Source organism: Eptatretus burgeri, chromosome 12 (genome assembly GCF_056783735.1).
Source record: "Eptatretus burgeri isolate ZD-2024b chromosome 12, Ebu_testis_v1, whole genome shotgun sequence".
Classification (NCBI taxonomy): domain Eukaryota; kingdom Metazoa; phylum Chordata; class Myxini; order Myxiniformes; family Myxinidae; genus Eptatretus; species Eptatretus burgeri.
The window spans coordinates 31,167,545-31,182,544 of NC_140972.1; the positions used below are offsets into that span (position 1 = coordinate 31,167,545).

A 15,000-nucleotide genomic window follows, 5' to 3' on the forward strand; every position below is an offset into this window, starting at 1 on the left:
GCGACGAGCGACTCCACTGCGACCTCGACCGCGCTCCCGGCTTCCCCTCTCTGCAGCTCCCCGACAGACTCCGAACCCCGACAGACTGACTCTCCTCCAGACCAGTCTTGACTGCTGCTGCCACACTCTGCCGCTGCCACACTTCTCCAACTCGCCCGAGCCCAAAACTGACTAAATTCTCCCCGCGCTCGGCGCTTTATAGTGGTGTAGGAGATCCCATATGCAAATTTCTGGATCAGAACGAGCTCGGGGGTGGAGCCACGCTCGCCCATTGGACGGAGAAAAAGGGGCGTGAATCTCCCCTGATCCTCGAATTTGCATATATCGATTCTACTCCGACACGCCTGGAGGCGGGGCCAAATCGCCCCGCGCTTGCTGATTGGACGGATCAGAAGTGGGCGTGTATCATTCCTGATCCGACTTCTCGGAAAGGCCGCTTTTTGCACCCACGGCTCGGCGCGCGTGCTGCACGAGGCCAGGACAGCCTGACGCTCGGCGTTCACAAGTGGTGCGGGAATGGCCGCAGAAGGAGAGGCAAAGGTGGTGTAGGGTTTAAAGTGGTGGTCCATGGCCACGGTGACACTTGGAATGGTGGTGATGCGATGTTTGCGGGAGCGAGTTGTGAAGGTAAAGGTCGTGGCTGTTGGCGTTGTTGTTGTTGTGAAGCAGCGTTGCGGTTGGTGGTTGTTGTGTGATGGCGGTTGAGACGTGGTTGGTTCAAAATAAAGATAGAACAGAAAAACGGCTATCTTAAAGGGTCGCAGCCCGAATGAATCACATTTATTCCCTCTAAACAACGGGTTTGGGGCTAACTACACATGTTCTTACAGAGATATCTCACCTACGGGAGCTGAATGGTGGTTTGCGAATTTCCTCAACCGTAACAATATATATATATATATATAACCAATTAAGCAGACTGACTCTGTGACACAATGCTGACATCATGTACACAAATTATACCAACACATCACCTCCAAACTGGGAGGCATCCATATGGTCCTCAAGCCTTTGCAGACTGAGATTTAAAGCCTATGGTCATGAATAGACGAAAGCAGAGATGGCGATCTAGATTGCGACCTTGTAGTGGGCTCATCAGGAAAATATACTGCTGATCGTTTATTTGTGACCATGTAAGGCTCATTAATATAACTGAATGGAATCCCCTAACTTAACGGGGCAGCAAGGTACAAATTGAGTCCCATTACAGTGCTTGCTGCACGACCTGCCAGCAACAAGTGCCGCCTGTCACGTGAGCACATTTCCTCTGCCCTGATGATCACCAATCAAGAAATTTGCAGTCAGGAATATTAAATTCAACCAAAGAAGCATACTGACTCTGTGACACGACATTGACGTCATGTACATGAATTACACCAACACATCACCTCCAAACTAGGAGGCATCCGTATGGTATGCAAGCCTTTGCAGACTGAGATTAAAGCCTTTTGGAGTCATATATCAAATCGAACCCCCTAACTTGACGAGACAGCAGGGCACCAATCGAGTCCCATCACAGCGTTTGCTGCATGACCTTCCAGCAACAAGTGTTGCCTGCCACATGAGCACATTGTTTCTGACCTGCCTCTACCAAAATATAATTATAGAAACCCAGAGCTATATTAAATGGAGCAATGAAATGTAAGTGTTGTTTCTATCATGAATGAACACTTATAAACAGAGGATCCTGTTTTATGAGACTAAACAGGAATATATAAAAGAACGTCTCCTGGATTCTGTGGAGTCTAAAGCTCTCAACATTATTAGAATCTCCTGTAATGAGGCCAAAGCACAAGGACCGTTGCTTTTACATTGCAGGGAGGTCCATGGTCTCTGTTTTATACCATCTCTCCTCTGGCCTAGCTCCCTCTGCTCTCTCAGCCCTCCGACCCTCCCCAGTTCATCCAGGATATACACATTCATCAACTACCCACCATCCTGGTTCAACTCCCAAAATCCAAACCTACTGCACACCTCAACTCTGTTGTTCCTCGTTTTCCCATTAGTGCAACTCTCTTCTGAGGCTGCTTGATCCTACCCTTCCCTCCACGGCTTCAAGTGTGCAGTGCTCCCATCTCATCTAACCATAACGACCTCCATTTTTGTCCATAGTCTTTTATACCCCATGAACCCTGCCTGGCCCAGCCCTATTATTTGTGTGTTTCATTCCCTCCTCTTTCTCCTCTTTTCTTATTCATTCATTCCCTTGCTAATTGTGCATGTCTGTTGCCCTGAGTGATATCTGAGTTGCTATAAACCAGTGTACATTTATCATATTTAGTAAAAAACAAAAACAACAAAAATATCTCCTGTATTTATGATCCTGATACTCTGAACCGGGCTTGTGTTTGATTGGGTGGTTTGTGTTCTGGGGAGAGAGTGGCGCTCACAGGTAGTTGAAGGTGAATGATGCTTTTAAAACAGACATTCTAAAACGAGGATGTTTTTTTATTGCTGTAGTCTAATAAGGAGGATTTAAAATGTTCTCAGCTGAATATACAACCGAAACGTGCATGTTCAGTAGCTAAGGGCAAGAACTTTGTGAATGTCCACCAGAGGTTTGTGTTCACAAGGATGAAATGTTATCTGACTAAACCCAATAATAACAATAAAAAGAGCAATCAGAGATTGCATACCCTCGCCAGGACTTGTTTTGTGGTGTGTTGTGTGGTGTTAGTGTACAGGTGTTACGTAATTAATAAGAGGCATAATTAGAACTGCCACTTTATAACTGCTGGCAGTGATGACCAGTTCAGTCATTTCATAGAATAACATTTTTGAAGGTTATTTAAAAAAAAAAAAATATGGCTGCTGAATCATGTGACCGATGACATAATACAAAAAAAATATGTGGACCATTTTATCCCTCTATGACCCTCAAAAAATGTTCATGCTGATCCGATGTAGCATTCTAGATACGCAATTATGACGTCATAACGAAGGCACCTATGACATCATAAAAAAGTCACACTGATTCCCCATGAGGAGTACTTGCTGTGTACCAAGTTTCAATTTTTTCCTTTATGTGGTTTCAAAGATACAGAGGTCCAAAGTTTTTTTTCCATTTTTCCAACATGGCTGCCACACCACGTGACCTATGGCGTCATAATCATCATTGAAACATTCTACACCAGGAGTCGCACCAATGGTGAAAATTTCGTCTCAATCTGATAAGCGGTTGTGGAGAAAAACACAAAAGTTCTGTGTGGACAAACAAACAAACAAACGGACCAAGATGCAATACCCTCTTCTTCGGTGAGGATAACAATACAATAATCAAAACTTATCATTTTTTCATTTCATAAATCACGTACAAGCTCAATGGATGGAATTATTTTGAGGCGATTGAATGACAAAGCCTCGCGATAAAATGAACATGCACCGTGTACCGTAAAGTACTTAAACGATTCTCATTTTTGGCTCGCCTGTTCAAAGAACAGAGAGCTATAGCGCTACCCCTGGCGTGAGCGTAAGCGTGAGCGTCAGCAATGAGCATGAGCGTCAGCATGAGCATGAGTGTCAGCATGAGCATGAGCATCAGCATGAGCATGATTGTCAGCGTGAGCGTGAGTGTCAGCATGAGCGTGAGCGTCAGCATGAGCGTGAGCGTCAGCATGAGCGTGAATGTCAGCGTGAGCGTGAGCGTCAGCGTGAGCATTAGCATGAGCGTGAGTGACAGCATGAGCGTGAGTGTCAGCATGAGCGTGAGTGTCAGCATGAGCGTGAGCGTCAGCGTGAGCATCAGCGTCAGCATGAGCGTGAAAATGTTAACGTTTTTGGTGCAAGTTATTTCCTTTATAATGTTTTTATCTACCACACTATTTTTTACTGATTACAATATACAAATACATATGTTGCTTTTAAATTATTTGGATCAGATTTCACTGCAATGCTTTATAAAAAATATTATTAGACGTCTTTTAAAAACGATAAATGTATAAACAGGTGAGCATTGGGTGGCTTTGACACCAACTCTCTGGTTTCTTTTCCATCACACTTTTAACTGAAGCCCACCCAGAGATTCGGGGGGATGATGAGAGTTGCATTTTCCTGTGTCCTCAATATACCCCTGATTGTTAACACCCAATTAAATCTTGCCTGAAGAAGGCAAGTGTGCCTTGAAAGAGTCGTGGGTTTACTGGCATTTCTGATTGAATAAAGTATGTGTGTTTAAGGGTGATGAATAGGTCACGAAGTAACACACTCGTATCCAAGTCGTCTCATCTCGATTAAATTCCCAACAACATAGGACCAAAGTACAAATTGTCATTCCTGTAATTGAATCATTGAGTATACTGTCCTTTAGATCAAAAGACAAACTTGGCTTTTTTTGTTTGTTTGTTTTAGATCTGACTATGCCATCTGAAAGAAGGAGCCATTGTGTGCCGGTACCTTAAACTTTAAATTCCTGCCTCCTGGTGATAACATTCTCTCTGCTCCATCTGAGAATGTTGAGTAATGCAGAAAAAGTGCTTATGTGTTTAATTAACTGCAGGTAAATCATGAAATCCTCTTAATACCAATGAGGGTGATTGCTCTCCTTTGGGGAGCGAGCGCTCCATCAACTGCCATTTAAAAAGGAGTCTGTTATTACAGGGGATTACAGGTTTTTCTTGTTTGTAAAACTTTTTGCAGTTTGTAAACCTTCTTGCACACACCCACCTATTGGGGGCAAATGTATTCTCACCTCGCCCCAAGCTTGGGTGACCCATTGGACAGGACAGGCTTGAGGAGAGCAAACTCGAGTGCTAATTGGCTGCACAAGGGTCTCACATGACTCTCTAGGCAAAGTTTGTTGGGTTCCATCTTCAAGGCGCTGCTTGCAGGCTACCTGCCGAGTCTGCTTGCCAAGGCCACATGTCTGTGAACACTAAAACGACACAGAGAGAAAAGGAGAAAGGGATAAAGATAGTGACAGAGTTGTGGAGTTATATGGACATTCCCAGAGGGTGGGAGTGTCCATCTCAGCCCACCTCCAGTGGTTAATTCAAAGAGGTGATATTTCCACAAAATGATACTTTCTTCTGAAACACACTATACACTTGAAAAAAGGGACATACTGCAACCAGATTTGGCCTTTCTGGACCACACTGTATGTTTTTGTGCTATAAAATGCAGCAAAAATAGAATTTTCCACAAAATTATGTTTTCTGGGACACACTGCACACCTGAAAATATTTTTGGGACACACTGTAATCATATTCGGGCTCGCTGAACCACACTGTATAGTTTTTGTTCCACACATATGCAATGTATATATATTTATATAAAAAATATATATATATATATATAAAAAAATATATATATATATTAAAAAAAAAATATATATATATATATATATATATATATATATATATATATATATATATATATATATATAAAAAAATATATGTATTAAAAAAAAATATATATATATATATATATTATTTTATATATATATATATATATATATACATTTATATATATATACATTTATATATATATATATATATATATACATTTATATATATATATACATTTATATATATATATATATATATATGCATTTATATATATATATGCATATATATATATATATATATATATATACATTTATATATATATATATACATTTATATATATATATATATATATATATATATATATATATATATATATACATATATATATGTATATATATATATATATATATATATATATATATATATATATATATATATATATATATATATATATATATATATACATATACATATACATACATATATACACATATATATATATACATATACATATACATACATATATACACATATATATATACATACCTTCTCTTTCTTCTCCTTTTCCTCCTCTTCCCTCTCTTCTTCAACTCCTTCCTCATCCCTTATTATCCTTGAATCGCTTACATACATATATCATACATATATTCATCAGGATTTCTTGTTATTCCTGTATCCAAAAATATTTTTTTTCAACAGGAAACCAATAAAATTTCTTTTGAATTTCTAAAAGAGCCTTACCTTTTCTTAACTTTATAATTTTTTCATCATTTAACATTCTAAATAAATCTAAAGTTGTCGGTTTCTCAACATCAGTATAATGCCAATCTTTTATTGAAAATACCTCATTCTTATGTTGTAGAACATATTTATTAAAATACCGAATACCCTTTTCTTGAAGGTATGCTTGGACACAGAAATGATAATTTTCTTGAAGCCTTCTTGCTGTCATTTATGTATTAGAAATATATGTTAGAATAATATTATGGCACGAAACACCTCCCCATCTTCCCATAGTTAAATCATTTTGTATTTCCTTACTTATTATATATAATCCTGTTTTTTCTGTTTTCATGATATAAACAAGGGCAAAACCATTATTATATTTACCCTTATTAAATTCTTTTTTTTGTTGTTTACTAATCGTGGCCCCACAAAACTCATTCTCGACACCAAGTGGATAATATTCTTCCTTTCGAGACTGATTTAATTGTTCCAGGTCTTCGAGGTTAATTTTAAATGACCAATTATACCCTAAATCATTCATATCATACCCCCATTGTTCTATTCTCATACAAACGATACGCCCTTCTTTATAAAAATTTATTTTAATTCGAACTGTGAATTCTGTATGACCTGGAGATAATATCAACACTTCTGTATCTTTGGAATACACGGCCATTTTATTTAAGGATATTTATTGTGATAAATCACTTAATCTCACCAAGTCATTCGCGTCAGTCGGGCTTGGATAATTTTTTAATTTATAAGCATTTTTCATGTTAATATTTTTGGTTATATTATATTTATGTCGTTCAGCCTGTGCCTTTGTGTAATAATTTGATAAATCAATATCCAGTTCTTGGGATACACCAAAGATAGAACCATCTTTACCAACATAAGTCATTTACATTAGATTAAAAATAATATCATAAATTTTTAATTTTTGTTGAGTTGAAATAACACATATAGACATAATTGACCCCAACACTTGGAATTTAATTCTTGGACTTGAAATGTTTGATAAACACCATTCTGTAAGAATTTTATGACTTCAACAGGTGGTGGAAGACCAAAACTATCAAAATAATATTTGTCTTGACTATTAAAAATACAAACCCAATGAGAACCGTTCCCATTATTATCTTCTAAGTTCATAATAATATTCTTTGTATGTTTCGGCACATTTGTTAATTCATCTCTCATACAAATAACCACATGATGAATTTTTAATTTCTTACAATATTTGACAAGTTGTAAGTTTGATGTTGTATTCTTTCCAAATTCTTTAAACCACTCATCAATGCTCATTTATTTATTAGAAAGATATAATCCATTACCTCTTTTCGTTAATTTTACACCTGCTTATGCTATAGAAGAAAGCATATCTCCAACTAACAATCTCGCTTTATCAGGCAGACCTTCAAGTTTTTCAGCAAAATCTACAATTACACCACTTCCACTAATTTGTTTCTCCAACTCTTTGTTATGTCTTTCCAATTATTTTTGAGCCTGGAGTTGAGCCTTCCTTTCGTTGGCAGTTTTCACCGCTGTTGAAATACCACCCGTCAATGCTCCAACCGCACTTAAACCAGCAAATAAAGGAATTAGAAATTGGAGAAATCCTCCACTCGTCTCTCTTATTGAATATTTTTTCAACATTGGTTTTGTCATTTTAATTTTAAGTGAGCCAGTGTCATTCAAGATTTTAACCTGTTCTCTTGTGAGCAAAACATCAATTCTTACTGCTCCTTTTCTCTGAATTGTATTACCGTTAATCGTACAAGGCTTTTGATTTTGAACACAAGATGATAGTTTATGAAGATTGATTTGATTAACATAAACCCCAGTTGGTACTTTGCCACTCATTTATTTAACAAAAAATTATGTGAGACTAATCATCACACCATTATCTGTATTAATCTGTAATTCTGTTTCTTCCAAAAGCAAACAATATGTATCAACTTCTTCACTCTCTCCTCTTTCAATGTATAGGGAAGTATCCACTCGATTAGACTTTATAGTTTCCTTTTGAGCGCTCAGGTCAAACGCACAGATTGTATACAAACTTTTAAATGCTGTCATATCCAAAATAGGTTCTATATTTCCATTACTTTCACACACCTTTTGGTAAGACTTGTATGCTTCAGCAAAATCATTTTTTTCCCAATTAATTTCCAATCTATCTCATGGATAAAATGTTCCATCTCGAGAAACGCGAAGTTGTTTCACCTTAGCATTATCACTCAATGCATTATTCTTATCAGTCGCAGTATCACCATCTGGCTTTTTAAAAATGATTCACAGATATCGTGGCTTTCCTTCCAGAACACCCAAATTCCACGTGTAAGTAGTTTGATTGAGTTTAACGTGTTGACATCTTCTTTTGAGGTATGATACACTGAGTGGTTTCTTTGAGTTAAGTCTTCTATTCAACATCTCTTCTGTTTTAAGATTAGGAGTATATTCACTGATATACCAACTCATTTCCTCAATTACAAATTTATTCTGTTCACCAAAAGCACTACCAACACCAAAAAGCAATCTATTTTCATTATCATTCCTTTGTAGTTGAAATCTAATTTTAAGACCATACAGAACTTTATCATGATCACAAAATCCAAATATACCTTTAAGAGGAACTGCCACAGTAAAACTATTTTCTGCTTTTGTATCATCATTATACATTCCTTTCCTTTGAATATATCCAGGGTCTGTGTTTGTTGCCGTTGACATATCAGGAATAAAACCTTCGACAGACCCCTTTCCCATTCTATCACTGAATGTATAGAGTGTAAATTTCATCATTTCAGATACAGCAGAGACATAATCAACCGCTTCAACTTCTTGTGTTCCAATATACAAACGCACACTATCAAACATTTTCCAGAATAAATCATTTACAAGTGTAGCGTTTGTGTTATTCCCAGCTTTAGTGAATTTAAATTTACACAACAAGAAACTTTCGGAGAGATTCAAATAGGTTTGTTGATTATTTATTTCAAAACTTTTTGTACCATTCGTATTCCAGTCTGTTCCAGTTATTGCATTTACCTTGAAGTAATCTTTTTTAGTGGAGTTTGAGATAATAATAGTATCATCCAAATCATAGATACTATCAATTGCTTCCATACTTGTATTTATTTAGCAAAAAAAGATGTTAAAACTTTTGAAACCCTGATCCAAGTATTCAAATTATTTTCTGTCGTTCTTGGGGGGACAACTGAGTTTTGCCTTTCTTAATTTCTTTTATTGCTTGTAATTTACGAGATTCCTTCTGGGCATCTTTTATGCTCTTTACAGCACCTGCTACATTTCCCACAGCAGAAGCAGTTGAACCAATTAGATCTTTATGTTTTAGAATAGTTGAACCAATACCCATGAGAGTATCAATAACCCATCTCCTCTAAATTGATGTCCAACACCCCTTTGTCTCTTAGGTTTATAGTATCCTCTACCAAGATACATACCTTCACCCTTGTAGTATGGGGAAAGGAACATCCCATCCCCTGTAATTATTTTATATTTTCCCAACTCGTGTTTCCTCACAATAACCATCGTATTTATTTATTGGAAAACTTCACGTAGGTGAATTCTGATGGATATAACTTCTCCATTAAAAGAAATCATACGATTATCTTGGTTGGTTATCCTAAAATTTACTCTGTGTATGGTTTTTCCTGACACAGGGAGATAAACCAAATTTTTAGGTTCCATATTGAATTTATAACCAATTGGGGTTGAGTATGCGCTGAATGAAAAATTGTATTTGTTTTTTTTCCATCATTATAAGCACCATCAATCAAATCACAGTGAATTAACACCGAATTTATTCCTGAGGATATTTGAATGACATTATCACTGTAAAACGTCCCATTAGTTTCAATCTTTTTTTAGGAGAAACCCAATAACTCTCTAAATGAATTATCAATTGTGAAATCAACCTTGTAGTTATTTTTAACTTTAATCGTTGATTTTGAAGTATGTTTTTGAATGTCTATAACAATATTTTTGGGTTCATCACCCTGTTCTTTCATAAGACGAGCAATTTCGGAAGATATTTGAGAAATCTCATATGCTCCGGGTGAGACTGTTATCGTTTTGTATCCACTTCCGGGATTATAACTGAACTTGTCATTTTTATCAGTTATATTAAATAAGGTATAAGTTTCCATGGACAATAAAGATGCCTCATATTCTTTTGTTGGGTCAAGTTGTAGTGGGTATGGGAATGAAGATGTGTGGTCGCTTGTGAAATTAAAACTCAGGATTGTGCTTCTCATCTTATTTAATATGAGATAAAATGTCTTTATATTGAGATTTATTAATTATTTTCATGTTCATCAACTGGTCTAAAATGGCTGATGCTTCATTAAAACAATTGTTATTTCCAGCATTCTTACTACCTAACAACAATAACAGTCTATTAACTAATTGTGATGGGTCATTTGGAAGAAAACTAATACCTGAACCAAGGATACTTGAAGCCTGAATAATGTGTTTCTCCTTCTCATTTTTCCTACTTTTACTAGAAATACTAACCCTATAATTTAGAGTGTTCAGCAGATCAATATATACTCTATCATCATTATTGATATCCAATGGTTTATCAATATACTTTGATTCATCCCTCACAGTTGAACCTTGTCTTCCATCTTTTGTGAGAAGAAACATTAATCTCGGAGTTAGTTTAACAGGGGGTTGAGCAGAACCCAAGAACCTTAATTCATCATTAAATATCAATACCTTTTCTTGAACAAGATGAAATATTGCTGGTTGTTCTGTTGGAATGAGTCCTGCTTTGGTTTTTGAATCCGCTGAATATTCATTGTTTTGAAGAGCATTCACAATATAATCAGGGGGTCGATTAATCTCTTCCAGTTGTTGAAATAAACCTTCATCATCATATACCTTTAATTCTCCTAAATGCTCTAATTCTTCCTCTGTCATTTGATCAAAATCTTTTAACATTTGAAGTTTTTTAGGAGTATATTCTACTGTGGGAACTGTGGAAACATCTTTCATTTTTTTTGGGAAGTTTTTAAAAGTGGTTTAAAAAATTTCTCTTGTTTTCTTTCAAATGCTTCTTCGCCCGTTAGTTTCTGTCTGCATTTCTTCTTTATGTCTTCCTGCTGTTTTACAACTTTTGAAACAAACTCTTGATGTTCCTTAAATCTTCATGCTCTTTCTTTTGCATCCATTTATTTATTGTAAAATATCATTTAATGAATTGTAAAGATCAACAGGGAAATTTTCCTTTTCTTCATCATTCAAGTAGATGTGTTCAAATAAATCCTTTTCTTTAAATATTTCATCAAATTCTTTATTAACATTAATGCGAGTTGTAATTTCTTCTTCACTAATACTTGCATCTCTGCTTTTCATACGTTTGCGTTGAGTTTCTTCATCAACATCAAAACCGAATGATAAAATCTTCACTCCGCTCAGATGTTTAATAATTTGTCTCGTTCCTTCTGGATTAGTTTCTAATATCCCAAGACCACCAGATTTTAGTTTCCTTAACTCACTCTTACAATGTGAATATTTTGTTGTACCAAGAGAAACCTCCTCAAATATTTGACCTTCATTCCTCAATCGCATATGTTCCTCCACTGAAATATAGTGATAATCTTCACGTTTTACTTCTCCAGGTCTTATTGCTCTAGTTGTTGCTGATACAATGCGTATCACGGGGTGTTTTTTAAGTAAATTTACAATATTCTCATTTGTACTACACAAGAACCTTGATTTATGAAAGTTTTTTCCAGAAGCAGATTTACCCACAAGATTTATAATAATAGTTGTCATTTATATACGTAATTGTTTATAAAACAAAAAAATATATCCCTTAATATCTCATCTTGTTTCGCAACAATATATTTATATTTTTCAGTCGTGTGCTTCATGTAATCCTCAAATTTATTTTTACCACATAATGTAGAACAATTATCTCTCCAAAAATTATTGATATCTATTGAATTTAACTTGAATAAAATAAAAGTATTAGCATTGTTTCTGATGGAACGATGAGGAAGTTGAAAGTACGATTGACTAAGATAAATACAATAACAAGAAGAATGTCTCCCTCTTGTGTAGTAGCTGTCCATTACCGTTTGGTTTCTCTCATTAACACAATCATCAAAGATAACGAGGTTCTTTTTTGATTTATCCAAATCTTGGGGAGACGGTATATCATCCGTATTATCACTAAGAATACAAGTTATCGGATTTGATTTCTTTTCACATCTCTGTGTATCACAAAACAGTTGAATTATATCTTCAATGTTATAATCATTTAGGTTTTTTTGAAGTTTAAATAAACCGATTATATCTTCTTTTTGAAGACCAGCATTAAAACCTTGTGAGAGTAGTTGATACTCTGGTTGAAAACTCGACTTTGTGAAAATTATTAAATTATCATAATCTAAAAAGTTGTGAGTGAGGAGCATCTTTAAAAGTAAGCAGGTTTTTCCACATCCACTTGAACCAACTATGAGACATCTTAATGAATTTGGGAGATTTTTATGGTTGTTAAATTTTATCTTATTTTCCCAAATGGGTAAAAAATCATTCATTTATATATTTGGAAAACAGGTTATTTAATTTATTATTGGCTTTTTTAGAAACTCTATATTTTATCCTAAGTTCAGGTTTAATTTCAAGATAATCCATTATTTTATTTATACAATATCTTGTGTTGATATTTCCCTGAAAATTACATCCATGAATAATATATAACAACAATCCTTTGAACATTTCTCTTATACGTTCAGTTTCTTCCCTTGTAAGGAAAGGTGTGTCATCACCCTCGTACTTTACATTCATTTCTCTAATCAATCTTGGCAAGTAATTCATTTTTGGTGTAAATCTAAAATAATTATTTTCCTTTTTATATTTTTTATTATCATTAATTAGAAGATAATCACAGAATATACATTGTTTATAGGCTTTTGACTCTGTGTTTAATCCCCGTCTTTCACACGCAGGACAATTCTCAAATTTGTCATATGGAGAATCAGGAAAGTCTAGCATATTTATAAAGTAAAACTTTATTAAACTGAAATTCATCTATACTTTCAGTTGTATATTGACTCATATTTAATAATATTACCATCGATATCGATATACTTTTTTTCATTACCAGATTCAACGACAACATTTTTTATATTAAAGGTAATTTTAAAATGATCGATAACTACTATTGAACGAAATGTCATTTCACCTGATATATTAACATCCTTTATTTCATCAGGATTTACATCTTTAGGGTTGTTGAAAAAAATACAAATTTCTCCTTGCATATTACAGATGGTCTTATCTTTTCTTTCTGAAGCTTCATCCATAAGGTTTTTGTTTTTTGATACTTTTTCTTGTTTCTTTGCTTTTTCTAGTTTTGAATATATTACCAGAAGGAGAGGAGAAACTTTTGTTAGAGATACTTTAATTGATGTTCTACCAGGTATACTAAAAGCCCTTCCACTGAAGGAAATTGAAGAACTCATATTATTTACCATAATTGTTTTTATCCAATAGCTGTTATATTTATCTTTGTTTAATTTTACATCCTTGACATATTTCTCAGTATCTTTAACAAATGAAGAGATTGATTGAAACTTGTCTTTTGTGTATTGAAACATTGTATTTCTTAAGTGAAAAAGTTGGAGGATAAAATGGTTTTTAGCACAGATTCACCTGTAAAATAAACGAAATTTTCATCAAGAAAATTTTAGTTTAAGCAAAGATTTATTATCTAAATATGGTGAATACAACATACTGCGATGTTTGTAATCACAAATATAAACATTATAGAAAACACCTCCGAACCAACAAACACACATTTCATCTATTTCATAAAATATCTCCTCTTGAGTTGGAAAGAAAACATTGTGATATCTGTTCAAAGGATGTTTTGAAGAGAAGTTATAATAGACATCTTCAATCACAAAAACACAAGAAAATAAAACAAATAAGCGAATCAATTTAAAAAGTAGTAAGTTAGAGGATGTAAAGAAAAAAATGAATATCCTTGAATGGACTGAAAACTTTGATGGTTATCAATTGAACAATGAAAAAACAATTTACTATAATCTCAAAATGATATGTGGCTCAGGAGGTGGTCAAACAAGAGCATTAAGAGAAGTTTATCATTTCGTAATGGCACAAAAGGGGTATCTTAAAAAATATAAAGATTCAAATGTTTTGTTTTTCAATATTTTAGATGGGGATTATTGTGCAAAGAAAATTAAACTATTGAAGGAATTTGAGAATGAACAAATCTTTATAGGTTCAATGAGTGAGCTAAACAATATGCATCGGTTATTTGATAAAGAGTGTCCCGAGGCTTAGACATTTCAGATATTTCTTTCGAATCACCTTTAACAAATCACATTACCACTTTAGTACTTGAACAAATCTTTATCTTATTGCATGGATTATTTGAAAAAAAAAAAAAAGTGTCCCCAGGTTAAAAGGGGAGACAAATAAATATACCTTGGGATAAAAAGGGGGTTTATTTTTAGGGAAAAAGAATATGAATCGCTGAAAATCCCCCATTCATTTACATGGGGAAAAGTGAGCCAGAACCAGTATATTCACCCTACTATATATATATATATATATATATATATATATATATATATATATATATATATATATATATATATATATATATATATATATATATATATATATATATATATATATATATATATATATATATATATATATATACACACATGTATGTATTTATATATATATATATATATATATATATATATATATATATATATATATATGTATATGTATGTATATGTATATACATTCAATATCCATTCAAGGATATTCATTTTTTCTTTACATCCTCTAACTTACTACTTTTTTAAATTGATTCGCTTATTTGTTTTATTTACTTTTGTTTTGGTTATTTTTTCAATAAGACTTATTTGATATTTTTCACATTCATTATGTTTTCCATTTATATACCAAGACTGAGATTTTC

At 34.0% G+C, this 15,000-nt stretch overlaps 1 protein-coding gene across 4 annotated transcripts in view; it reads right to left on the reverse strand.

Annotated features, from left to right (window-relative positions):
* LOC147015359 (ADAMTS-like protein 1) overlaps positions 1-15,000 on the reverse strand; it is a 317,312-nt gene that overhangs the window by 43,604 nt on the left and 258,708 nt on the right. For all 4 annotated transcript variants that reach the window (XM_085850036.1, XM_085850035.1, XM_085850033.1 and 1 more), the window contains one exon: positions 4,688-4,870. In XM_085850036.1, coding sequence (XP_085706162.1) covers positions 4,688-4,870 — 183 coding nt within the window. The remainder of the gene's footprint in view (positions 1-4,687; positions 4,871-15,000) is intronic.